General features: G+C 36.0%; 1 protein-coding gene across 6 annotated transcripts in view; it reads left to right on the top strand.

The window, feature by feature from the left end:
- LOC106084024 (hornerin) overlaps nt 1-26,462 on the top strand; it is a 120,992-nt gene that overhangs the window by 59,453 nt on the left and 35,077 nt on the right. For 5 of the 6 annotated variants that reach the window (XR_009397797.1, XM_059365971.1, XM_059365969.1 and 2 more), the window contains exons 9-12: nt 1,096-1,299; nt 4,588-4,739; nt 5,451-5,629; nt 12,852-13,439. Coding sequence is in view for 5 of the 6 variants with exons in the window: in XM_059365971.1 (XP_059221954.1) it covers nt 1,096-1,299; nt 4,588-4,739; nt 5,451-5,629; nt 12,852-13,439 (1,123 nt within the window). In the remaining variant the exon portion in view is untranslated. The remainder of the gene's footprint in view (nt 1-1,095; nt 1,300-4,587; nt 4,740-5,450; nt 5,630-12,851; nt 13,440-26,462) is intronic. The other variant, XM_059365970.1, reaches the window with a different exon arrangement.

The following is a 26,462-nucleotide window of genomic DNA, read 5'->3' as shown; positions in this document are numbered from 1 at the left end:
TGCGTGTTCTATTTGTTCATAAATATTGTACAATACATTATATTTATTTTTTTGTTAATTATAATTTAAGAGTTTACGCTATATGCACACTAGTTTACAGATATATTAGGCAGGTATTTTTCGTTTGGTTTCTTACATATTTACATGTATATTTAAAGTTGATGTTTCGTTTCGTTTTTGCAAAGTAAATTTGTTTACCTTTTGGTGGTTTTGTTTATTGATTTATTATTTTTTATCCCATATTGCTGTAAGCTAGTGTCACATCAAATAATTTCTTCTTGTTCATTACATTCTCCTCGCATTTAAAGTTAAACCTTCAGGCTATTTATTGGCATTTAGGAAAATAAACGTGGCAATTTAAAAAGTTTACCTAAAGGATTAACTACTCTATACACTGTATTGTATTGTATGCTTAAATTATAAGTGTTTTTTAAATTAAGCTATCAATTTGCTATAGAAATCATCATATCTTTTAAATGGGCTTGCTAACATAACTTTCCCAATTCAAGTATGTTTAAAAGATTTTGGAATTATGTTAAAAAAGTGGAATTACAAATTGGTTTAAAAAGAAAAAAAATACATTTCCGAAATCTTGCTGTGTTCAAACATCAAATTTTCTTCAAATTTATTGTTAATTTGCTTAAAAATTATTTAAAACTTCATAATGAAAAAAATTAATATCAAAAAATATATCGTCATGATGCCCTTAATAACATTTGAAAAAGAGAAAATACCTACATACATATTTCAGATACATAAATATTTTGTAAGTACCAAAGGTTGGTTGTATTTAGAACATAGTCTCCAGAGGGTGATAATATACCATTAAGGAATATTTTCAAAATTCACTTCATTTGATTGATTATTTTAGTAATTTGTTTTTCCAAACCGCCCACAATGCAAATTTTTTAAAATTAAAATTCATTTGTACAATTGGCTTTACTAGACATTTATTTATTTATTTTTTTTTTTTTCAAATATAATTTTTTTTGTTTCAATCTTTCTCTCTCTCTTTCTTACCTTTTCGTATCACAACATATCAACAATCATCATTTATTTATTTGTATTTGTTTATCCTGCCATCATTAAACATAGCGAGATACCAATACGCCCGCCCACAATGGCCGATGCTGTGCCTGCTTCTTGGTGGAATCCTCCTTGCTGCGATAAGAGTCTTTTGGTGGGAACATTTAAACATGGCTGTGAAATGTATCGTATTATGCGTTCCGATCCTGCTCTGTGTTTTGCTGCTCATGTCGGTTCCACAGCCGAAGAGACAACTGTTGCCAATTTGCCAATGTAAGTAAGAAGCCCATGGAAGAAAAAATAATTTTTATACACAAAACTTTTAGATTAATGGCAAAGTGTGAATTTTTTTTTTGGAATACCAAGGAAAATTATTTTACATGTTTAATTTTAAAAGCTTCCAAACATCTTTTAGCATAGCCAGAGCCATAAGAGCTCTGTATTCAAAATCGTTTTTTTTTTTTTTTTGAAAAGGGAAGAGAGATGCTGGTATCAGATTGGGTTAGGTTAGTTTGAAAAGAGGGTGCAAATATAAATCCGCCCCATGCCACTATGGACTTACACCTAAGCCAGTAATCGGCTTGTTGTACGCTCTAAGAACTATAAAGTAACCTCTAAACAGAAAATTTTAAGTTAGAAATTCCGTGCTACTTACAAAATCCTTAATTTTTTCAATACCACTCTCCTAAGTTGCTTCATGTCTGGTATTGTGTCTCCACCTAAGTGCCGGTATCTGTTAGACGCGAAAGCCGGGCAATGACAAAGGAAATGCTCCAACGTCTCATCATCTTCCCCGCATGTCCTATACATGCTATCATTTGCCGCACCGATTTTACATAAGTGAGCTCGTAGTCCTATGTGTCCCGTTATGATTCCCATAGCTATACTGACCTCGTTCTTGCTTATTTTCAGTAATAGCCTCGTCTTCTCACGATATGGATCCCCCAATACGATTTTCGCTGTTCCACAATGTTGCATGCTCATTCTTCGCCCACTCCCTAAACTCGGACTGCGTCGTCCCGAAAGGCTTCGGGTTAACCAAGTTTATTGACGGCAGTCCTCTGGCCTTCACCGCCAAATCGTCTGTCCTTTCATTTCCCCTTACTCCGTTATGGCCCGGCAATCAAACAATGCGGATTTTGCCATCCTCAGAGAAGGCGTTAATCTCCTTCTTACTTCTGGTTATTATTGGCCTTATGGCAATTTTACTGTCGGTAAAGATGTTCACACTCGACGTCCTCGCGTTAGCACCACACCACTTCACGCATTCCGTGATCGCCCGGATCTCCGTCTGCAGGACCGTGTTATGGTCAGGCAGTCTAAAACAGATTTCAGTTCCTGGGTTCTCAATGGGCCCACTATGTCCTCTAGCTTTGATCCATCCGTGTAACATGGTCTTCCAGATGGCAATACTAGGGTTCCGTTAATCCAAGACTATGCCGATGGTAGCAGTGCCTCGCACTCGACTTCAAGGTTCATCTCAGGTATCCGATCGGAAACCTCTTCCCTTTCTTCTTGGTTTCCTATCGTCGCCTCGATTATAACGCGATGGTATAACCATAGGTTAGATTAGTATGAAATCCACGTATCTAGCAATACCAATTGCATGTAACTTCTACCGGTAGGGTAAATGTTTCCCCAACATCCCATTATGGAACAGATAAGAGGGAAACCACTTCTCACAATACCAATTGAGGAATTTCTGTTTGATACCATGTCCGAACGGTGTCTTGCAAAAAAGCGAAGTTGTAAATTTATTTATTTAAAAGTTGTAAATGGCTAAAATTACCACACATGCTGCCAGGTGACGGGATAACCACCGCTGACAGATAAGTAAAGATATATTTTGCAGAGGTCTATAGCCCGTGGACCTGTTTACTCAGCCTTAAGATAACTAACTGCCTTACTTCTCTGTGAGAAACTCTTTCTCAGTGCTGTAAAGGGTCTTGTAAACCTGTTAACATTGTGCCAACTTAGGCCTTTAACGCTGAATGACTATTGCTGAATAAACAAATTTTATTATCAGTTACGTCTCATGACTTTCTCAATTCTTATGTAACTTTCAGGCCTGTTTAGGGTTTCCAAAAAAAAAATTCTTTTCAAATCCTTGCAAAACTTACCACATTGAAGTTTAAGTGTGTTCCGTAAGAGGAGCCTCAAGTAATTTCAAATCTTAAAAGTATGAGGTTTTGCCAATTCGAAAACCGGAGCAGGCCTGTATATGTTTTGCGGCATAGAATCCGAAAGCCACGATAACTTAGCTTTGTTTAGCATAAAGGATATCACACACAGTATTGCCGTTTTTGGTAGGTTCCTACCAAAATTAGTAGGTTTTTATTCTCTTGGTAGGTTGGTAGGCCGACCTCAATTTTTGGTGGGTTTTGCCAACATATAAATACCAAGTTAATAACCAACACAATCGCCGGGGATGACTTTAAAATGATTCATTTCGTGGTGTTCGTTTCTGTGTATTTGTTAAGAGTGCAAACTTAAGCCAAGTATAGCGAGGGGCCAAGGCGGTTACAAAGGGTCTTATTCTTCAAATTTCAAGAAAAAGGTCGTAAGTTCTGATATTGACCGTGACTGCTGGTATCTTCCAAACTTCGAACTTCGAAAAATCTGGACTGGAAATGCGGCTTTTGTGCGTTCAATGCCTTCAATTGGAAAACAGGGCTATGTGGAGCTGCATACAAATATGATCAAATATGGTCAAATCTGGTCTATACTACAGCGAAATGTAGCGGCAAAAATGGGAAGTAAAAGCGCATTTCTGGGCTCAAACACTTAAATCGGTAGATCGCTTTAACCAAACTCGGCACGGTTGCTCATTTAAATCGGGACAAAAATACGACTTTATGAACTTAAGATTTCTAATCGGGAGGATCCGTATAAAGGGTGATATATCAAGATGTCGGCCATCTTTGAACTTAAGGCTGTAGAATGATTTCAACCAACAGACAGACGGACATGTATGGATCCTATATGAATAACGAAGATCTAATACTTTGTAGCCTTGAAAATGTATAATGTGATTGGAATGCTAAATGGCCAACACTACAGTGGTGGGTATAAAAACATATACACAATTTTTGGCTTGTAGAACATTTGGTAGGTTTTCTTAAATTTTGGTAGCAAATAATTTTCTTAAGTGGCAACACTGATCACACTTTGTCATTAATCTTTTGATGCTAGGGTTAGGAAGTGAAATGGGTTTTTATTCTAGTTTATTGATGTTATTTATAATAACCCCCAGCACTCATTGCATAAAGTCATTGTTCACCATGTCCTCAATTTCAATTTGAAAACGTTTCATATCAGCTTTTTAAGGATCTGCTTTGAACAACATTGAATTGAACCTTCATATGAGTATTTATGTGATATTGACTTGATTTCCTTTTAGATGTTTTGAAAGAATTTCCTTTTTTGTGTATCTAATGAATGCATGTGTTTCTACTTTAATAATTTTTATTATTTATGTTTTTTTTTTCATAAAATTAACTTTGTTTTTTTCTTCTTCTTTTTTTTGTATTTTCCCCATTTTCCCACATTTTAAATCAATAGCAATGAAGAAGATGCTAATTCTAAGCAAGATGCCGACAATGATGAAGTCGATGATGATGGCACAGCCACCAAAGACTCTGATTCCACCAAGTTGACATTGGGCGACAAAGATAAAGATTCTCTCGATCCACCCGAACGCCCCAGCTCTTCGGGTAAGAAACGAAAATTGGCGAAAAAGGCTAACGCTGACGAAGCAGCTGCGGTCGTTGTTACAGATAGTGCTGACGATGACAAAGCTGAGGAGGAGAATAAAAAACCAAAGGCTAAAGTTGCCGCAAAGGGTAAAAAGAAAACCGAAGAAGAGGATAAAGCATCGCCAATCGATGAGAAGGATGATGAAAAATTATCCAGCTCATCGACAAACGATTCAAATTCTTCGGATAAACTAATGGTGGATACAAAGGCGACCGACGAAAAAGACGACGATGATGATGGTGATAAAGAATCTGAAACGGTTGTTGCTGACAGCGCCACTACTACTGGCGACAAGTCAGAAGCTGAGGCTATGACCACAACCGATAGTAGTGACACTGTTGCAGCCATAACCGATTCCAATTCTATGGATGCTACTGTATCTGATTCCGGAGCTACAACTACGGCCGCTGGTGGCGATTCTCCTGCAGCAGCAAGCGCATCTACAACGACTGAAACTGCTAACGTTGACGAAGCCTCTTCAAATTCGGCCTCAAACGCGGCCAAAAATACATGTACTACCACCAACATCACCTCAACTACCACTACTACCAATACATCATCCAATACATCTTCTACTATAACCACCACCTCCACCACCACCTCATCAACCTCAAATGAGCAAACGCAAAATGATACTGTTAATACAACAACCAACAACCCATGTTTAGGCTTAGATGAAGAAGAGAGTGTGGCAGGTTCTTATCCACCAACCCAAGCTCCAGTCGATGACAATTCGGCCACATTATGGCCATCTATGCAAGATTTAAATACACGCCTAAGGCGTGTCATTACCGCCTATCAAAGGAACTACAAGAAAGAGGAGCTGAAGCAACAGCAAAAGGCCAAGGTAAGTCACCCCTTCCACTCACTAATATATCCGATATCAATTTCACCCTACACAACATACTCAACATATCAATTTAAGATTTGCACATTTTTTGTAAATTTTGTAAAAAAGAAAAGAACGAAAACCAAAAGCGCGACAAAGAAAAAAAAACAAATAGTTAAAGTAGTTTTGTTTTGTCGAAATTCTTCTCTGGTGGGTACCCCTTTGTAATAATAATAATAACAATTTGGACATTTGGCTGTAATTGGTAACTATTAATTGGTTGTATAAGTAAGCTCTAGAGTAATTTTGGTAATTGTTATCAAATCTTCTAACTTAAAATGTGCAAAGTCAATCATCAATGATTCATCTCATTATCACTCACCCACCACCACAACCTGTCTCTACTCTTTATACCTGCCCCTAACCATAACACCAATAAAATTGGATACTTTCATTCATTTTCCATTCTTATTTATTTATTTTTTTTGTGACAAACAAAAGAAATCGTTGAATTTCCAAACAATTGTCAAATTTTGTTATATTTTTTGTGTAGTAAAGTAGTAGTGTAGCAAAGTATGTTGTCCTAACGTAAAACTGCCGATGTAATGTTATGAATGAATGCATTTTTCTATAATATAATTCTACTATTTCCGAAATATTATGTAAAACGTATTTTAAACCTGGTCCACTATAATGAAATGATAAATGGGTATTGTCTCGAAATTTTCTGCCAATTTGAGATTGACAAGGGGTTTAGAAACTGAACAGTTAGCACTATAGTACGGCCCTGTGGTCTTGCGATTCCCCGAAGTCTAAAAGGAAAAAGCACTCAACACTGGGACCAATTTAGTATTTATACCCTACACCACCACTGTGGTACAGGGTGTTATAGATTTGTGCCTTTGTTTGCAACGCTAAGAAGGAGACGAGGTAGACCCATTGATAAGTATACCGATCGGCTTAGAATCACTTCCCGATTCGATATAGCTATGCCCATCTGTCTTTCTGTTCATGTATTCTTGTAATCAAGGTGCAGGTCGCATTTGTTGTCCGATTTTCACAAGTCTCTTTTTTGGTCCAAGGACGAACGCTATTGATTTTGAAAAAAAAAAAATCGGTTCAGATTTAGATATAGCTCCCATATATATCTTTCATCCGATATGGTCTTTTAAAGCACAATTTTGGTCCGATCTTTTCCAAATTTGGCACGAAGTGCTTTTTTGACGTCCTAGTATGTGTGTCTAAACTAAATTTGGATATAAGTACTATAGATTAAAAGTATTACGTAGACTCGGTGGTGTAGGGTATTATATATATTCGACTCCGCCCGACTTTTGCCTTTTCTTACTGGTCTTATATAATCATGTCCGTCCGCATGCTTGTCGAAAGCAGGCTCGGTTGGGATATTAAATGGGCCATATCGGTCCATGTTTTAATATAGCTGCCATATAAACCCATCTCGATTTTGACTTTTTGAATCTCTAGAGGGCGAAATTCTTATCCGATTTGTCTAAAATTTTGCCTGTTATAGCTACCGATTTGACGAAAATTTGCACTTTACAATGGTTTTTGAATGTTTTACAATGGTTTAAAATTTTTTACAATTTACAAGGTTTTACAATGGTTGGTTGAAGTTTTACAATGATTTCCAACAGCTGTGCCAAATATGGTTTTGAACCGATCGGTCGATTTTATTGTTTTATTCTCTAGAAGACGTAATCATTTCCCGATTTGGGTTAAACATTTTAAACGTGGTATTTTTTTTTTTTTGATTTCTATTAGTCATGAAAAGTATGGTCCATATAGGTCCATATCTCCTATGTATTTAAAAAAGTCATTCTATGCACGTGTCAAATGCGTTCCATGGTAGAAGACTGTAAGGTTCGGCCCGGGCGAACTTAACGCCCTTTTAGTTGCTCATATTTTACTGGTCATTCCCTCTATTCTTGATGGTTTAGATATTGTATGCTTATCGAACCGTGTCTGTCGTAATCACGATATGGTTCACAGATAAGTCTTATCCATTTAAAGGGCTCCTACTAAGTAATAAGCATCTCTTATTTTAACTATTGATCATTTAAAAGCGTTAATTTGTATTGGTTACCCACAAAAGACCCCGATTCTCCAATTTAACATGAAGTTCTAGACGCAAAAAATTATGATATTTAACAACCTTGTCAAACACGGCCCAGATAGGCCGATAAATAGATATAGCCGCCATATGAATTGATCCCCCGATATGACTTTCTAATGCTATATTCGTTGATCAATTTGACTGCTCAAATCAATCAATCCACATGCATATAAACAGAGTTAATTTGTGTACATTGGTAGCAAAATCCCTAGTGGTGGGTATACACAGTTCAAAATACCCACCACCGCGTATCGTTCTTGTTGAAGTTTACTTCAGTCGTTGTTTTTGTTATGCTGACAACTTTTAACGGAAAAGTACGCGAACATACCTGTTATTGCATTATACATTTAGCCAATAGTCATTGGCTTACATATATCGAATGTCAAAAATTTGCATTGAGGGTAAAGTGCGTTCAGAGTAATCTGGTTGCAAGTAAAATGAGTATTGGTTAGACAAATAAAGAGGAAACATGTGGTCGGTACCTGGGGTCACAAAACGTCGAACAAAGGAATACTTAACAACCAACTAAGTAAGTTGGGATATAGTGACTTTTAGAAACCCTGACCAAAATGAAGGTTTAACCAAATTGAATTGAATAAAGTCCAGTTTTCCTAAATATTTGTTGATAAATAAGCTTTTTCCGGCTTTATAAATACAAATTAAAGGGTCGATATGGATTGCAGACCAACTTCAGTAGAATTGTCTACGGCCAAATTTGTTACAGAAATTTCCTTTTCTGTATTAAATTGCATATGTTTTTACAATTTACTCAGTAGCTGAACGTCCAAAGCACTGATCAAGGCTTTGTTGTAGCAATTCGCCGATGCGGCCACCAATAAGCCTTGGCACTGATATTAAATAAAATTGAGAAAAATTTCCAAATTTGTATTAATTTTTATTTCATGGTTTCTCGTGGCAATGCAACTATAGTTGTGCGACAATCTATAATCGAGCCCTGAGTAATGTTTGTACGTGGAGTTTTATCTAAATATAAAGCGATCATCAGTAAAAATTAAGACGAAAGACTCTGAACAATTCAGTACCAAACAACGAGTAAATCTGTCATGTGATCTTTTTACCTTTGCCTCTTTACCATTAGAAAAATTGAAAAATAATCCGCCTATGTTGACTGGCGGATTTGAATGAATACAAGAAGTTGATCCCATCAGAAACTGTGTATGGGAATAAACATCTGGTGGTTCACAAAGAAAGGAAAGACAGAAATAAGAAAGTAAAGAAAAAAACTACAAGATCGAATTGCTTTGGGATTTTTCTACGTTCAATAAAATACATATATTTAAGCAAAAAGTCGGAATAATGTGGAAATTTCAAACGCAAAAACGTTGTTTAACTCCAGGAAGGTCGGAAATAACGACTTTAGTCGTACAAATAAGAGTTGGCAAAGTATGCATCTATTTATTAACCATTGACATTGATCGATCATTCACAAAAACTTGTATGTAGCAAGGTGTTTGATGGTTACAAGCTTATTTTTGTATGCAATTGCAGAATATTCTTAGGATCTGTATTTATAATTATAGTTTTAATCAACTTGCTGCCCGGTAGCGTTCTCGTATTACCAGTGCGGAGGTCGTGGTTTCGATTCCCACCATAAGCCTGGCCTGTTGCTACTGTGGGATCACAATGAACAAAAATTGTCGAAGTGAGTCTGTTAAAAAAGTATACTCACTTTAACCTAGCCTTCCAGATTATCAAACACGTTATCGAATATAATAATACTGTAAAGAGCAGGGAAATCGCAATGAAACCTGTTGGTGTTTTAAACGGTCAAGTAGAGTGATGACAATAAAAAATAAACCGAAATATGTGATTAACAGCTGATATTGAACAACTGTAAATAATGCATCATTCACAATACCACTTACGGTCTATACGTTCGATAATTATGAGACAGAGCTGAGAAATAGAATAAAAAACCAAAGTTTAATTTTGGCTCATAGGGTAAAAGAGACCGGAAGAAGAGGATAAAGGATCGCAAATCGATTGAGAAGGATGATGAAAAATTACCCAGCTCATCGACAAACAATTCATGCCCCCTCAGAGGCATGTCAGATAGATTTTCTATCGAGAAAAAACTCACCGATCCATTCACAACACCCTCATACAGATTGGGATTCCAGGACGATATCGTCCCTGATATCTGCCCTGCAAGTAAAATATCACACCCATGACACCAATAAACCAGGAAAAACCAACTAACTAATTCCAGAGTTAGATTGGGGACTATAGTCAAGTCAGAATATACCAATTTCAATACTTACTGCAATTGAGGCTACCACAACAACAGTTACGAGCAGTGTTGCCGTTGTTGGTAGGTTCCTACCAAAATTGGTAGGTTTTTATTTTCTTTGTAGACTGGTAGACTGACCTTAATTTTTTGTAGGTTTTTCCAACATATAATACCAAGTTAATTACTGAAAAAATCGCCGGGGATAACTCAAAATTAATACACTTCTTCTCCTTTCGGTGTATTTGTGCAGAAGAGTGCAGAAAAAAACCATGGATGTCGAGGGTCCAAATACTATGCTTCAAATTTTAGTCAAAGGGCTTAAGTTCTGATATTGATTATAACTGGTACAGGTATTAAGGGAGCTCTTACAAATTTCGTAGGTAGAAAATGCGACTTTTGTGCGTTCTTTACTTTGTTCTAGTCTTTACTCAGTCCTTGAAGGATCCATGCAACTCACTGTAACGTCGAAAATGGGTAGTAAAGCGCATTTCTGGGCTCAAACACTTTAATTGTATGATGGCTTTATCCAAACTCGGCACGGTTGTTCATCGGGGCAAAAATACGAATTTATGAACACAAGATTTCTTATCGGGAGATCGGTATGGGTGCAAATGGAATGGCAAAATGATCAACTCTTCGTGGAGGGTATTAAAACATATAGTGCATTTTTGATTTGTAGAACATTTGGTAGTTTTTGTTGTAGTGTGTTATACACTGAGGCGGCAGCTCTTGCCGCCTCGGCTCGTAACCAGTGGCAACACTGGTTACGAGCCGTGGTTTGTATACATAGTCATGGCCACTATTTTTCAAGTTGAAGTCATAGAGCTCACTTCTGAAAAGCCAAACGACCAATAAAATAAAAAAAGGAATTTTTATTTACGAAACATAGGTCTGAAAGGCTCAAAATATACTTAAACAAGCTTATTATAGGTAATCTAATTTGTTTCTTTGTCTAAACTCCAAGTATTGCAAAAAAGCTGCTTGAGGACCTTGTTCATATATTTTGGTAAAGTTGGTGGTCTGAAATTTGCCAGGGTATTTCCGGTGTCTATGAAGTAAATAATGTGTGGTAAATAATGAGTGGTCAAGATTTGGAGATAGATCTGACAAGACCAGCAAGGTGCATAGGAATCGTCCGCATAATTACCGGGACATAACATTTTGTTTCGTTTTACGGGGTTTGGACTTCCTATCCTTAAACTCCACATAGGACTGGAATACTTGCCATACACACTATCAACCTCGGCTTCAGGGACTTGTTGGCGGACCATACGCCAGCCGTCGGCTTAATTGAAACATCTCTTAAGTGCCTTGGTTGCTAGAAAGTGAGGAAGTATTGGTTTGTAGAATCCTCTTTATTTTATTCCATGCCAATATTCCAGACATCGGGTAATAGTTGAAGTTTTCAAAGGGAAAAAATACTCTATTAAAGTAGAATTTGGAGTCCTGGACCTTAGGCGATTTGATATCAGTAATATTAGCTGGTGCAATAAATGGCTTTCCTTTTTGCTCTATCATTCTCGGAATGCTCCACTGCGCATTATTTTCAAGTGCCTGGAGTGGACTTCGATTTAGTTTTATTACCTTCCTACCATAGTAGGTTATGCTCATTTTCTCATTCCTTTTGTAATACGTCAACATATTTGTCTAAGACCCAATAAAGAATATATTCTTGACCGCCAAAACATTTTTAATCGATTCAGGAATGTTTTAAAATAGAGGACACAATTACAACATCCATCATTGTACTGGGCTATTATGGTTCGAGTCGATTTATTCTGATTATTTCTTATCAACTGATACTGAAATTTATGCATATCATATTTTCATATCTCCAAGTAAATTACTGAAATTACATTTTATGTTGTTGTTTTCTATATAAGGCGGGGAGCGATCAGCCGACAACATTTTTTTTTTTAATTTTTACCAGACATACTTGCCATTGAGGATGTAAACTTGTTTTCTTTTTACATCTATTCTTTGTTTTTGTTTTCTCCAATTTGTCTCATTTTTAATAGGGATATTTTGGCATCGTCAATGTTCATGGAGCCTTTTTAAATTTCTGGTTTCGGCAAGTGACATTTTCTTCTATTGGCTATTCATGGCGCCGTCCTGCATTTATATTTATCAGGAAAAAAAGAACTTTAAACACCTTTCCATGGAGTCGACAAAAATGTGATAAGTGTTGACCTGTTTCTCTTGGATGTTGTATAGGATGGATCGTAGTGTGAATATCTGGTCTGGCATTCCTATACAACATCCTGTTTCTCTTGGATGTTGTTTAGGATTAATCGTAGTGTGAATATCTGGTCTGATGCAAAAGCCTAATTATGACTCGATGACTTTAGATTTAATAACGAACGCTCGAAAGTACATTGTATGCGATTTCTCTGTAGTTGACACATGCTGTACGGTACAGGACATAGTATGATAAGGTTCGTCCCAATCATTGTTTATGAGTTCTGCTAGCCGATTCAGCTACACAAATGTAAAAAAAAACTATGCTCTTGGGAGAAATTAAAAATGTGAGAAATGTAAAGTGGACTGTGTATTTGTTATATTCGCCACAGTTGTTGTAGGAACATGGATTGTGGATGAATATGATATATGCAAGTATATTGACTATGTTTATACGTCAAATTATGTTTTCCTAAGGTGTATCGCTGCGAACTACTTTTACTACCTATGAAATATAACGAAATTTGTTGCACTTGAAACAAAATTTGTATTTATTAAAACAAAATTCAAACACACATACACATACACATGCAAATTAATCATATCAAACCATGGCCATCCTGAAAACATCGGAAATTGTTTTTTTACAACTCCTTAAACTTCCCTTATAAAAACAGCTACAAGCTTTGGTATCCTCAACGCCACCTTTATCGGTGCCAACGACACCAACATTGCAATCGATGCAAATGCAAATGCAGAATGCTGCTGCTGTTGCCGCAGCCAGCGGAACAGGTGGTGGTCCAACAACGCCCCAAGATCCTGGAAATCGAAGTTTGCAATCATTGATACAATCCAATAATAGTGTATTATCTTCCGGACCAAGTACATCGGCGGCGGCAGCTGCTGCTGCAGCAGCGGCACAAAATGCAGCTGCAGCAGCTCAGAATGTTACATTGCAGCATCAATTGCAACAGCAGACACTGCAACAACAACAGCAGCAGCAGCAACAACAGCAACAGGCATTGCAGCAACAACAACAACAGCAGCAGCAGCAACATCAATCGTTGCAACAGCAGCAGCAACAACAACAACACCAGCAGGGCAGTGTTGCTTCGGCAGCAATAGCCGCCTTAACCAACTCAACGCCATTGCCCACAGCAGCTGATATAAGCTTGATGCTAAGCCTATTGAATACGACCGATGTAAATCAATTGGCTAATTTGGATATCAATAAACTGGCCATGTACTTGGTTAGTATGAATAATGTAAATTTTCGTTCCAAAATATTTTTGAAATATGTTTTTTATGTGCTTTTATAGTTTTAAGAATTTTTATTTCTCGTTGATACACCTACTAGTCGCAATCACACATACTTACTGACATTAAGCCTCATTCAATCTATACGCCATTAATTTTACCCGCTTTGTCGCATAAAATATCCCTGAAGTCCTTAATGACTTAGACGCCTCCGCGGCAAGCAGGAACATTATGATAATTATGCACTAAGCTTTGGGGAAGGGAACACATATGAATGTGAATTTGATCTATGTAAGAGGATACAAAAAATCGTTACATTTTGTAGCATAATTGTGATTGCTATTGTGAATGCATTATAGCCATTGTGAATGCATTATAGCCATTGTGAATGCATTGTGGTTGAAGAGGATGCTGCTTTAAACTTATTGAATTAGAACTATGTGTTTTTATTTAAGTCTCGTATTTCGTACCCTTTTAATTCCCGTTAAAAGAAATTAGCACTAGGCTGAAGACGAACAAATCAGTTGAACGATTTGCTGTTAAATAGTGACAAATATACATACAGGGTGGCTGATGAAAGCCGCTACCAAAAAAAAATGTAATAACTTTTTTTCTATTTAATAATAATAATTTAATAATTAATTTAATTAATTAATTAATTAATTTAATTAATAATAATTTAATAATTAATTTAATAATTTAATTTAACATGAATAAAAGAAAAATGTATTCCATACACCGAAAAAAAAATGTAGCAATATTCATCATTGTAGCAATATTCATCAGCCACCCTGTATATAACGATAACTATCGATTCCTGTTTTGTTAAAAAATAGAAACATTAAAAAAGTAAATGTCGTAGTAGGCAAAATTAGAGGAAAACATTTTAAAATTCTTTGTAAATGCCGCCTTCTTTTCATAATTTTTTATTTAATTTTAGTACAATTCTTTAATGATTAGTATATAAAGAAAAAGAGGTGTCGCACTGTGTTGCACGCTGTTTGGACTCGGCTATATAAAGGAGGTCCCTTATCATTGAGCTTAAACTTAAATTGGACAGCACTCATTGATATGTGAGAAGTGTACCCCCGTTCTTTAATGGCATGCATGTTCATGGAATAATTTACAATATAATCGGAACTGTGCGTACTATATGTAAATGTTACATATTTGTTTATAGGACCTTTATCTATGATAGGATTCATATATACCATGTGGGGCACAGATTAAAAAGGAGCTGGTATAGTAATTTTTTTTTTTTTAATGCACCGAAACACAAATAGGGACATCGGTTTATTTGAGGCCTATATTGAAAAGTTAACCATATTTGACATGACTTTTTGGTAAATTAGAAAATTGATAGATATTGATAGTTTCAGCTTGACTTAAGACTTCTATTTTGTAAGACTAATACTTAATCGTCTTAGGTTTTTATGACGGCAAAAAATAGTTTTAATGGGTATCTTATATCACACGGTTATTTAATGTTACAAATATGTGACCCGTTTTTAGGACAAAATTAAACAAAAGATTAATCAAAACATACCATTAACATTTACTCATTATTTTTCATTTAAACAGCATGTTGCTTTCGTTTCATTAATGCTCTGCTAAAATTCCTTGTAAATATAATTTGCATATTTTGCTTGATATTGACTAATATATAATATTTAACACATTATTTATATAAAAATTTATATCAGCAATACATATATGTGCTTAAATATGAAAATGTATATTTATGTATTCGACTTATTCGACAGATAATAAAAAAACAATGAGTTATTGTTGTGGTGTTGAAACATATATTGTAATTGAGCCAATAACTGTAACATGTCGTTTTTATAAAATCTAATAGAATCGACTATGTAAAAACATTGGTGCCATAAGAGCGATATCCTCAACCCACACTGATAGAGACCAGTTATTTTTTAATTTATATCGCAATTTCTACCACAAAACGTTTTATAATATTGCAAAAATTGGAAATACAAGAAGAATATTAAGAGGAGAGATTTTTAGCTTATTGTGAATGAACAAAGATGTTGTGAATTTTAAACTTCTGTGGTTCATTTATATAATCTGCTGTGTGCGGTTATTAGCTTGACGTATTAGCTCAGTTGGCAGCTGGTCGGCTTTGCTATTAGTTTTAAGGTTATCGTCGCATACGTGAACGAATAAATTCTATCGGAATCTCTATTGTAAATTATGTATTTCTTTATTAGCCCTGTTTCATTTGAGTAGTATATAGTGCAGAGCAGCGAAAGCTGACATCTATCCAGTACAACGAAATTCTAGATAAATTATCTTTGCACTTTTTCAACTATATTGTGAATGGCAAATTAAAATAACTATATTGTGAATGGCAAATACGTGCACAAATCGTTATAAATTTTATTTGACTTCTATGCCCACGCCATTTTAGCAAGTTTTTTGTATAAATTTAACAAATATTTGCACTTTTTCCTCGTATGGTTTTGACACGTTGCCAATCGGTGTTACCATCTGATGTCAAACAAACAGACCTGCTCTGGAAACATTTGTTGCGTTTTATTTTTGTCTTTCGCGTCTATCCCGTACTAACATAAAACAGCATTAAAATGTGTATGGAAGAGGTATAAAATTAATCATTTTAGACAGGTGCTGCGTTTCGCACCAGTGACTTGGCGAACATTTACATGTATGTATTGGCAGTATATTACTAAGTTATATTGAAATTTTTTTATGGATTACATCTACCATTTTTCCAATGGTAGTTTGATTATAATTTTTCGTAAAATAAGCCAATTCCAAAGTTTTAAAGCGATTGCACAACAAAAAGGGATAGTTAGGTCTAAAATGGGTCTAAAATACGAGATGAAAAATTTCATTTGATACGAAAGCGCACCCGATCACGTTAATGATCCCTACCAATTTTGTACACCTCAAAACGATCGTTAATTAATATATTCGTGTTTTATACTGCTAACAGATGTTTCTTCGTGTCTTCTTAAATTTTCTAAAAGCATTTTGCTTCAAACAAAATTGAAAATATGCTCATGAACATTCCATTAAGGAACAGAGATAAACTTCTCAATGATAAGAAATCTCTTTATAGACGAGTCGTTAGCGCGGCGCAGTACGTTACCTCTTTGGGGAAAAGTTTTTACATTGCCTCTATGCATGACATAGTTCCTCACAAATGTCACCAGCATCAGGAGGGGATAACCATCGCTGAAAATTTTTTTCTTATTTTCTTGCTTCAAACACTTTTATAATATAATTTTTTCTCAGTGTAAAAAAACACATTTCCAATCTTTTGCCTCTGTAGATAGGGAAATATATGGCATCTAATGGAAATTCTACAGATTTAATTTGTTTCCAAAATAGTTTTCAAGTTTCTCTCAGTGTACGCAATAGGTAATTTTTTAAATTTTAGATCTAAATCATAACGCAGGGTTAATAGTTAATTTGTATCTAAACCACCACGGCAATATGTGGGTAACACATTCTAACTTTTGCGAAATTTTGCAATTGTGTTCAAAAGCATCCAACCCTTCTCTTTTGCCCTTCTTTCTACTCTTCTTACATGAAGCCAAGAAAAAAAATCAATTGAAGTCTATTAATACAAATATTTATACTTAACATAAAAGAAAGGATGCTTGCTCTCTCTTTCGCTTTTTCTCTCATACTCTCCCATAATTGTTTGCCAACTGTAAAACGCCTGCTCATTTACTGTTTCTGACTCAAAAAGTGACAACAACCACACAACGACGATATCATCAAACACAAATGAGGAGGAACGAAGAAAAAGTTGGTCCTTTTTTACATTATGTCGTACAAATGAGACGATGAAAAAGGAGGCGGATGGGGACAGACAAACAAACGAAGACGAAGCAAACACAAATTCGCATTTTCCAGCAAAAGGAACGACAACGGTGTATAAGTTTTCCACCCCCAAAAATCGAAATTTTAGATAAAATTTGCAAAACATACATACATTCATATATTTGTATGAGTGTGAATGTCATTACACCATTCTCTAACAAAATGAGTAAAAATATCAAGGAAAACCTCGAAACAATACAATAATAAAATTTTTTCCTTCCTCCCAAAAAATTTAAATCCCCTAAAAATATACATTTTTGAAGGAGTACTGTATGTATGTATGAAGGAAGGGTGGGGAAGTTAGGGAGAATCGGTGTAGTAGGAATGCATAACAAATTTCTGGACGTGTACTGTTCAAATTCCTTAATTTTCTTTCACAAGCGGCAGTGCTGTTAGTAGAAAGGTTGTATAAATGGATGGATTTTTATCAGGGATGATAAAGAAATATAAAAAGTAATTTTTTGATTACAGGGTACCATTTGTTATTGTTAGATGGTATCTTTTACTGAACTTGTATGTTTATTGAGAACATAAGAAAACAATTTCAGCGGTGGTTATCCCCTGGTGACATTTGTGAGGAACAGCGGTGGTTTTCCCTTCCTTATGCTGGCGATGTACTATGCCATGCATAGAGGTCATGTACAAATTTCTCTCCAAAAAGGTGCCGCACTGCAGCAAGCAGCTTGGACTCGGCTATAAAAAGGAGGCCCCTTATGCTTATGCTTCCATGTGTGCTTCCAATAAGAAAATTGTATAGTCATGATGTCTAAGTCAACGGTCTCTGTAGATCCCAATTTTTTGAGTAAATTTATGTGTTAAGAGTACCATGGGCTACATATGCATAATAAGTTCTTTCGCACAACCATTCACAATGGTGACTAGTGATATTTGCCAACAGCTGTCAGCCATAAATGTGGCTAATGCTGCTGTTTAAGTGAATATTATTAAAATAAAGGTTCTTAAAATTATAAGGCACATTGCAGTATATCGCCGGTTTTCACAGAACTTAAAGACGCTTTAAAGTAAGATTATTTGGCAGTTCTATAAAGAAAATCGTCAAATAAACCTACTTTAAAGTTGTATTAGGTTTTGTGAATATGGACATATATGTATTTGAAATGTAAAATTTAAACCGAAAAGTCTATGAATTAAAGTCGAATAAAATAGGTAGCGGCGAATTTGAATAAGATACGTCGACTTCGAAGCTTAATTTAACTTATCGAATCCAATAGTCGCACAACGATAATGCTGATTTACATATCATGTCTACTTATGAGAATCGTCTTCCTTGTCATGATAACATTATAATCCCTTTTGTTCTAGTGGAAAAATATCTTAATAAGTCATGTAAGCCTATGGGTATAAATGTAACAAAAAAATCAATTTTACCATCTCCGATGACAGTTATACCTATGTAGTATGTAGATATAGTTGTATGATCTCTTTTCCTAAGTGTATTTACATTTCTTTAAAAGCCGAATTCGTTTTTATTTTGCGAAAACCTTTAGGTTTAGAGTTGTGTTCCATATATTTTTCTTATCACACCTTTTGCTTTGAATCTATTTGTCTTTGAGACTTTTTCCAGTTCAACATTTCGAAATGTTCTTGGTTGATTTGGTGAAGAAAACAAAACCAAACCTTGTAATAACATCAATCACAGAATGGCCACAATTCATCCTATCGCACGCATCTCATCTCATTTGGCATGGACTATCGTGGCCTGTTCCACGAAGGTCTAACCTTTGTATGTGTGTTTACACCAGCGTTGCGGCCCTGGTAGCAATGGCTTGTTGATTTTTTTAGGGGTAAACCCTCCTTATGCTGAGAGACCGACGACCACCACAGCCAGCCATTATACTTTGCGAAGGCTGCTGCTTTGCAAAGGGTGGTGGTGGTGTTCGTGGCGTTGGTGGTTGGATTTTTATGTGATTTGCCTTTTTTCCATTTTTGTTTTGGTAAGATTCATTGAATTTTTCAGATTATATATACAATATTGAATAAATCTTAGGCGGTTGTTGTTTTTGGTGCTGGGGCTGGCTGAGTGTGATGTAAATGAAATGACGTTGATAATTGTCAACTAATCTGTTTAAGTTTTCTCTCTCTCTCGCTCACTTGTTCGCTCCGTTATAATCGTTGGCACGGTGGTTGTGTGCCTCGAAAGGAAGATTTTGTTTGCTTTTAGTCCGTCTATCACCACATGAGAAGGGTAGTAGCTAGGTTCGACTGTACTTTTTAGATTAGAAGAAGGGGTGCACAGAACATGATGGTATAGCAGCATTTCATGGTAAGAGTTGAGCATATTTTAAATCATAAATTATAGGTTTTTGTAAGTTGTTGTTGTTTGTAGTGGTGTAGCCCTAGTTGCCGTATGCCGGGATTGATGCGATTAGTCTGGTGGCAACAACATTTAGTTCGTTTTCGTTTTGAAGGTATGTGAATGTGTGTATATGTCCTTGGCTTAAAATGTATCAGTCCATAACGGTGGAAAATGTTGCTAATATGTAATTTCATATCTTAAAATAAGGGTTGTGGAAATTTTCTATTCCAATACATAGTTGGGGGATAAATTGCCATCATGAAAGTTTTGTAGGTTATTTACATAACAAGTGGATACCTCTAAGATCTGTAGTTTGAGCTAATCAATTTTTGAAAAATTTTACACCTTGCATCAACATTCACAATAGCAAATATATTAAGAAAATTCACAATTTAATAGAGTTGTTCGCGTACTCAAATTATATTTGCAATATTGCACAAATTTTTACTGAAAGTCGTTCGCGTACTTTATTTGTCAGCAGAAGAGTGCGTAAAGCAAGTTAAATTTTAAGAGTTTGGTAATTGAAGGCTTGCAATTTGCAGCATTGAAAATATGTTTTTTTCAAAACCAGCTGTTTATTCAAATAAATAGCAAAAAAGAGTATAGTCTGTACTCCTGCAAGCTTTTACTGACATATTTTTACAGGAAAATACCAAATATACCAATCCTAAAAGATATGGAATCCCACTAAATAACTTTGGAACATAGACTTTTTATACCCACCACCGAAGGATGGGGGTATATTCATTTTGTCATTCCGTTTGCAACACATAGAAATATCCATTTCCGACCCTATAAAGTATATATATTCTTGATCAGCGTAAAAATCTAAGACGATCTAGCCATGTCCGTCCGTCTGTCTGTTGAAATCACGCTACAGTCTTTAAAAATAGAGATATTGAGCTGAAATTTTGCACAGATTCTTTTTTTGTCCATAAGCAGGTTAAGTTCGAAGATGGGCTATATCGGACTATATCTTGATATAGCCCCCATATAGACCGATCCGCCGATTTAGGGTCTTAGGCCCATAAAAGCCACATTTATTATCCGATTTTGTTGAAATTTGGGGCAGTGAGTTGTGTTAGGCCCTTCGACATCCTTTGTCAATTTGGCTCAGATCGGTCCAGATTTGGATATAGCTGCCATATAGACCGATCCTCCGATTTAGGGTCTAAGGCCCATAAAAGCCACATTTATGGTCTGATTTCGCTGAAATTTGGGACAGTGAGTTGTCTTAGGCCCTTTGACATGTTTCTTTAATTTGGTCCAGATCGGTTCAGATTTGGATATATCTGCCATATAGACCGATCCTCCGGTTTAGGGTCTTAGGCCCACAAAAGCCACATTTATTATCCGATTTTGATGAAATTCGGGGCAGTGAATTGTGTAAGGCCCATCGACATCCTTCGTTAATTTGGCTCAGATCGGTCCAGATTTGGATATAGCTGCCATATAGATCGATCCTCCGATTTATGGTGTAAGGCCCATATTAGCCACATTCATTATCCGATTTTGCTGAAATTTGGGACAGTGAGATGTGTTAGGCCCTTTGACATATTTCTTCAATTTGGTCCAGATCGGTTCAAATTTGGATATAGCTGCCATATAGACCGATTTCTTGATTTATGGTTTTGGGCCCATAAAATGCTCATTTATTGCCCGATGTCCCCGAAATTTGGAACAGTGAGTTAAGTTAAGCCCCTTGACATACTTCTGCAATATCGCACAGATCGGTCCAGATTTGGATATAGCTGCCATATAGACCGATATCTAGGTTTTAGGTTTTGGGGCCATAAAAGACGCATTTATTGTCCGATGTCGCTGAAATTTGAGACAGTGAGTTTGGTTAGGCTCTTCGACGTCCTTCTTCAATTTTGCCCAGATGGGTCCAGATTTGAATATAGCTGCCATATAGACCGATCTCTGGATTTAAAGCCCATAGAGGCATTTATTGTCCGATTTCGCCGAAATTTGGAACAGTGCTTAGTGTTAGGCTCTTCGACATGTTTATGCAACTTGGCCCAAATCGGTCCAGATTTGGATATAGCTGCCATGTAGACCGATATCTTGGCCCCATAAAAGGTGCATTTATAATCCGATTTCACTGAAATTTGACACAGTGACTTATGTTCGGCTTTTCGACATCCGTATCGTATATAGTTCAGATCGGTATGAGGTATATGAGTATCAGGTATGAAATTTTCACCGAATTTTGAAGAGAGGTGGTTTACATATATACCCGAGGTGGTGGGTATCCAAAGTTCGGCCCGGCCGAACTTAACGCCTTTTTACTTGTTTTTTAATTCAAGCGCCAAGTTTTTTTTAAATGCCAGCTGGACCATGCCCGCTCCGCTGTGCCTTCTTTCACCCTCTAATATCTATTACTTTAGCCGTATATTCTGGTATTTTTGAAAATTGGGGTAAGTGGCAGGGTTTGCCCCCTCAAAACCAAAAAAAAAATCAAGTGCCTTATTTTCAGCACAGGACCATTCTACATCATCTGTGAAAATTTAAACAAAATTTGTTCAGCCATTTATGAGTCTATACGGAACAAACACAAATTGATTTTTATATGTAAGATTTTATGCGATAGTTTGATGAGGACCAATATAACAACAAAGCAAAAAGAAGAAATAAGTATAAAAAACATATCATATTTCTGTGCAGCTGATATTGGCCAATTGACAGCGATCATTCACAATAGCTGGTATGAAAAGTGTTTCATGTCTACGATCGTTGTGAATGTACATATATGCATAACTGTTGTTTAAGACAAACTCGCTTAAACACACACTATCTTAAAACAATAATTGCGTTAAATGTACCTAGCCATTTTGGGTGTCCAATTTATGACCTCATCCATATGCTTGACCAGTTAGTGGATGTTCTTTAACTAAATCTGGCCCGAATTGCCCCATACGTGAACGAGTAAAATCGCCCGAAATCTTCTTACACAGAAAAAAATATCACAAAAATTTTTTCAATTAAAAATTTAATTGAAAAAAAATATTATTTTAATTATTAATTGAATCAATCACTTTTTTATTTAATCCAAATTTTTTTTCAATTACGATCGTGATTGATATTCAGACAACTTTCAATTTAAAAATTAATTGATTCAATCATTTGAATCTGAACTTCACTTCAATTACGATCGTGTTTAAAATGTTTTAAATTTTTATTTAAATGTTAATTCATTGAATAATTTTTTTAAATTGAATTTAAAAAAATAATCATTGAAAACAACTGATTTCATAGAGGGAAAACAGATGTTTTCATTGAACTGCCGAACAAATCGAGCAAAGAAATATTAGTGGTCTAGCCAGTAATTCCTGTCAATAATTTTTTAATTGAAGCGGAAACTTTTTTAGGACCCAACAGCACCGTTATGAATGTCCGTTTTTTGAAAATGTCTAGCCGCTCAAAAGTTTAACAAAAGGTTTCTCGACTACCTTTTTCAATTTCTAGACACTTTTCTAATCTTGTTAATGATCAAAATCTCCATACAATTAGCATAACGGCGTCTTTATCACTTCACTTCCCCCGTGCATGTAATTCATAAAGTTGCTGCCTCGGTACTCTTTTTTTTTATTATTCGGGAAACAATATTTTTCGTTTAATTTTTGGAAAAACCCAGGAGAGCTCTAGGAGTTTTACATGTGTGAACCATGTTACATCGAAATTGAGGGTTCGCCTTATGCAGTGAGCTCTTGCAAGTATATTATTGCTATGCATATTTTCAATTAAATTTTTAATTGATCAAATTCAACTATTTTTCTGTTATTTCGAAATTTTTATGATTAAAGAAGTTTCAATAAAAAAATTACTTAGATCAAATAATTTCATGATTGAAACCGACTTTTTTTCTGTGTACTGTGAATTATTAATATATTTATTGAACTAGCAGAAATTTAAAAGCGTGACATTATGACATTAAAATATGTAGAAAAGTAAAATAACATCCATTAAATACATCATGAACTTTCATTCAATACGAAAGTGCACTCGATCTTGTATGCGTTAAGTAGGCGCATGGACTCGAAGAAAGCGATCCGCATATAGCTGCTATAAGTGAGCAAGCTCGTTGCGGTCCTTAGGACCGATCGCCACGGGAGCATGAAAGCTATTGGTTATTTATAGGCGCCAATAACTCGCCTTGTCGTACCGAGCATCATAAGCACTCAAGCCCGTCCTCTTTACCCATAAAAGCTGATTTTCCGCGTCTGCAATTGCAGCTAGAACTTTCCACTATCATCAGTGGACACCCCCGATATCCTCAGCTTCTCATGATAATCATGAACATCGCACAGATCAGACCTCAAAATTCCAGCCTGTGTGGTGCTCATAGTTATTCCGTGCCTAGGTCTTGTTCCTCGTCAAAGCTTATGCCACTCATTTGGTTGGACAACGAAGTTTTTCATTAAAGATCCTGACATAAAGATCAACTGATCTCTTCTCCTGTAGCGCCTAGCTTACTCCATATAATTAAACTTCTTTTTGGCTAGTTTCTGTTTGGCGTCCATCCTTTTTCAAATATGTTAAAAGTTTAAAAATTGCATGGAAATGACATTTATTCACAACAACGATGGTTTGGATACATTTTCAGAGCAAGCTACATATGTACATAATAATTTATGTTGTTGTTGTTGTATCAGTGTTGTTCATTCACCGTAACGTTGCGTCCAACAGCATCTTTGAAAAAATACGGTCCAATGATTCCACCAGCGTACAAACCACACCAAACAGTGCATTTTTCGGGATGCATGGGCAGTTCTTGAACGGCTTCTGGTTGCTCTTCACTCCAAATGCGGCAATTTTGCTTATTTACGTAGCCATTCAACCAGAAATGAGCCTCATCGCTGAACAAAATTTGTCAAAATTTGAACACATTTCGAACCGAACACTGATTTTGGTAATAAAATTCAATGATTTGCAAGCGTTGCTCGTTAGTAAGTCTATTCATGATGAAATGTCAAAGCATACTGAGCATCTTTCTCTTTGACACCATGTCTGAAATCCCACGTGATCTGTCAAATACTAATGCATGAAAATCCTAACCTCAAAAAAATCACCCTTTACAATGAGGCGGCAGCCCTTGCCGATGAGGGTCTTCGTCGGGTCAATCCGGTACGTACAATACAATTGCATAATAGTTTATCTCTCTCAAGTGTTGCCACGGTTTGTTTTTGAACTAATTAGTTTAACAAACTGAAGAAAATTTATGTATCTATTGTGAATGAACAAGAAGTTCAGCTATTGTGAAAGAACAAGAAGTTTAGCTAAATAAGATGATTTGCTAACTTATATGCTTCGATATGCTTTTGGTACCCGGTGTTATTTTAAATACCATTGTGACAATGGATGATCAGCCATCAAATTCTGTAAAAAAATTGCTTAAAAAAACGTCGGTATTTATTTGCAATAATGAGGCATCGGCATACAATTCTTCATTTTATCCATTTATTGTCTCTGTTTGTGTGTTCCTATTCACTTTAACCGTAAGATACACATTTTTATGGTAAGTCAGGTTGTGCCATTTAAGGCGCTGGCTTAATGGCACACCAGTCAGACAGACAGACAGGCTACAAAGAGTCAGTCAAGTCAAACAGCAATCGCATCACACACAAACTGTCGTGGAATTGTTAAGAGCGCGAATTGGAAATTCAACCAAATGAATTCTGGTAGACACCACGGTCAAAACAGAGACCAAATGTATATGTAATTATATTATTCAGAGAGAAATAATGATTGCAAATAGGGAGATGAACATAAAGTTGATTTTTTAGAACACAATCCTTAGAGTTAACGCATCTGTATGCTAGAGTCTTATGCTATGCTGTTTCCCCCAAAAGAATCTGTCAGCCACTCTTAGCATCTTGCTTGCATTCATTTATATGGGTACAACAACACGTGTCAGTGTGTGTGCGTGTGTAAAAGACTATTGGGGCATACAAAATAATAATCGTCGTTGAAATTTTATCCCTAAACCCCAAGAAACAAAGACACAAGATGAAAAGAAAACGAATACTGCTCCGACCAACCAACATTAACAGACATCTATCCAATCCGTGTGCAGAGACACAAATTCTCACAAGAGCGGACAGCGCGAGAGGAGACTGAGCGAGAGATTGGGCAAAGCACCATACTTTGGCTGACTGGCTGTGTGCAAAAGTCGATTTATTATTTTTATTATTAAAAGCAGTGAATACTGTGCTTCGCCGATTTGTTGGAAATTGTTGTTTTTTTCCACTTTTTTTAAGATTTTTCTCATGCCACTTTAGCGCAGCACAACTAACTGAAATTGAGCATAGTGTGGTGGGCTTAAACGAAGGCAGAAGCAGCAAATCTATCTATCTTTATGGTATTGTCAGTGTTGTGTCCCAACTACTATTGCCCATCAACCTGCCCTAGTCGTGTTGCTTTTACCATTACACACCCCACTCACCCATATCGAGCAGTCAGATAGGTTTCTTAGTCGCTATTGTGCCTTCTCCACGAGTTGATTGTATTGGCATGGTTGTTTGGGGAAAGCAGAGGGGTTTTCAGCTTGCCTGTGTCGTTTTACGAACCAAATGCCGATATTAAACTTTTCTTTCCTTTTGTTTGTTGTCAGGGGGTAAGGTAGACAGGCATAAGCTTGTTGTGAGTGTTAGCATTTTTTTTTGTAATTCTTCTACTGTCAGGGTCAAACGACAACACTTGAAGGTATCCTTCTTGTGCAGCCTCTTACATATTATCAGTTAAATTGTACTGTTTGTATTTGTTTGCTTTGACTTTGTTGCTGCTATTGCTATTGGTAGAAGTGTCCACAATTTTGAACTTGGTTTTTATGATTTCTGTAACCACT

Source organism: Stomoxys calcitrans, chromosome 3 (assembly GCF_963082655.1).
Source record: "Stomoxys calcitrans chromosome 3, idStoCalc2.1, whole genome shotgun sequence".
Lineage (NCBI taxonomy): Eukaryota > Metazoa > Arthropoda > Insecta > Diptera > Muscidae > Stomoxys > Stomoxys calcitrans.
The sequence above is the reverse complement of the archived record's forward strand: the minus strand, read 5'-3'. Positions and strand labels throughout refer to the sequence as shown.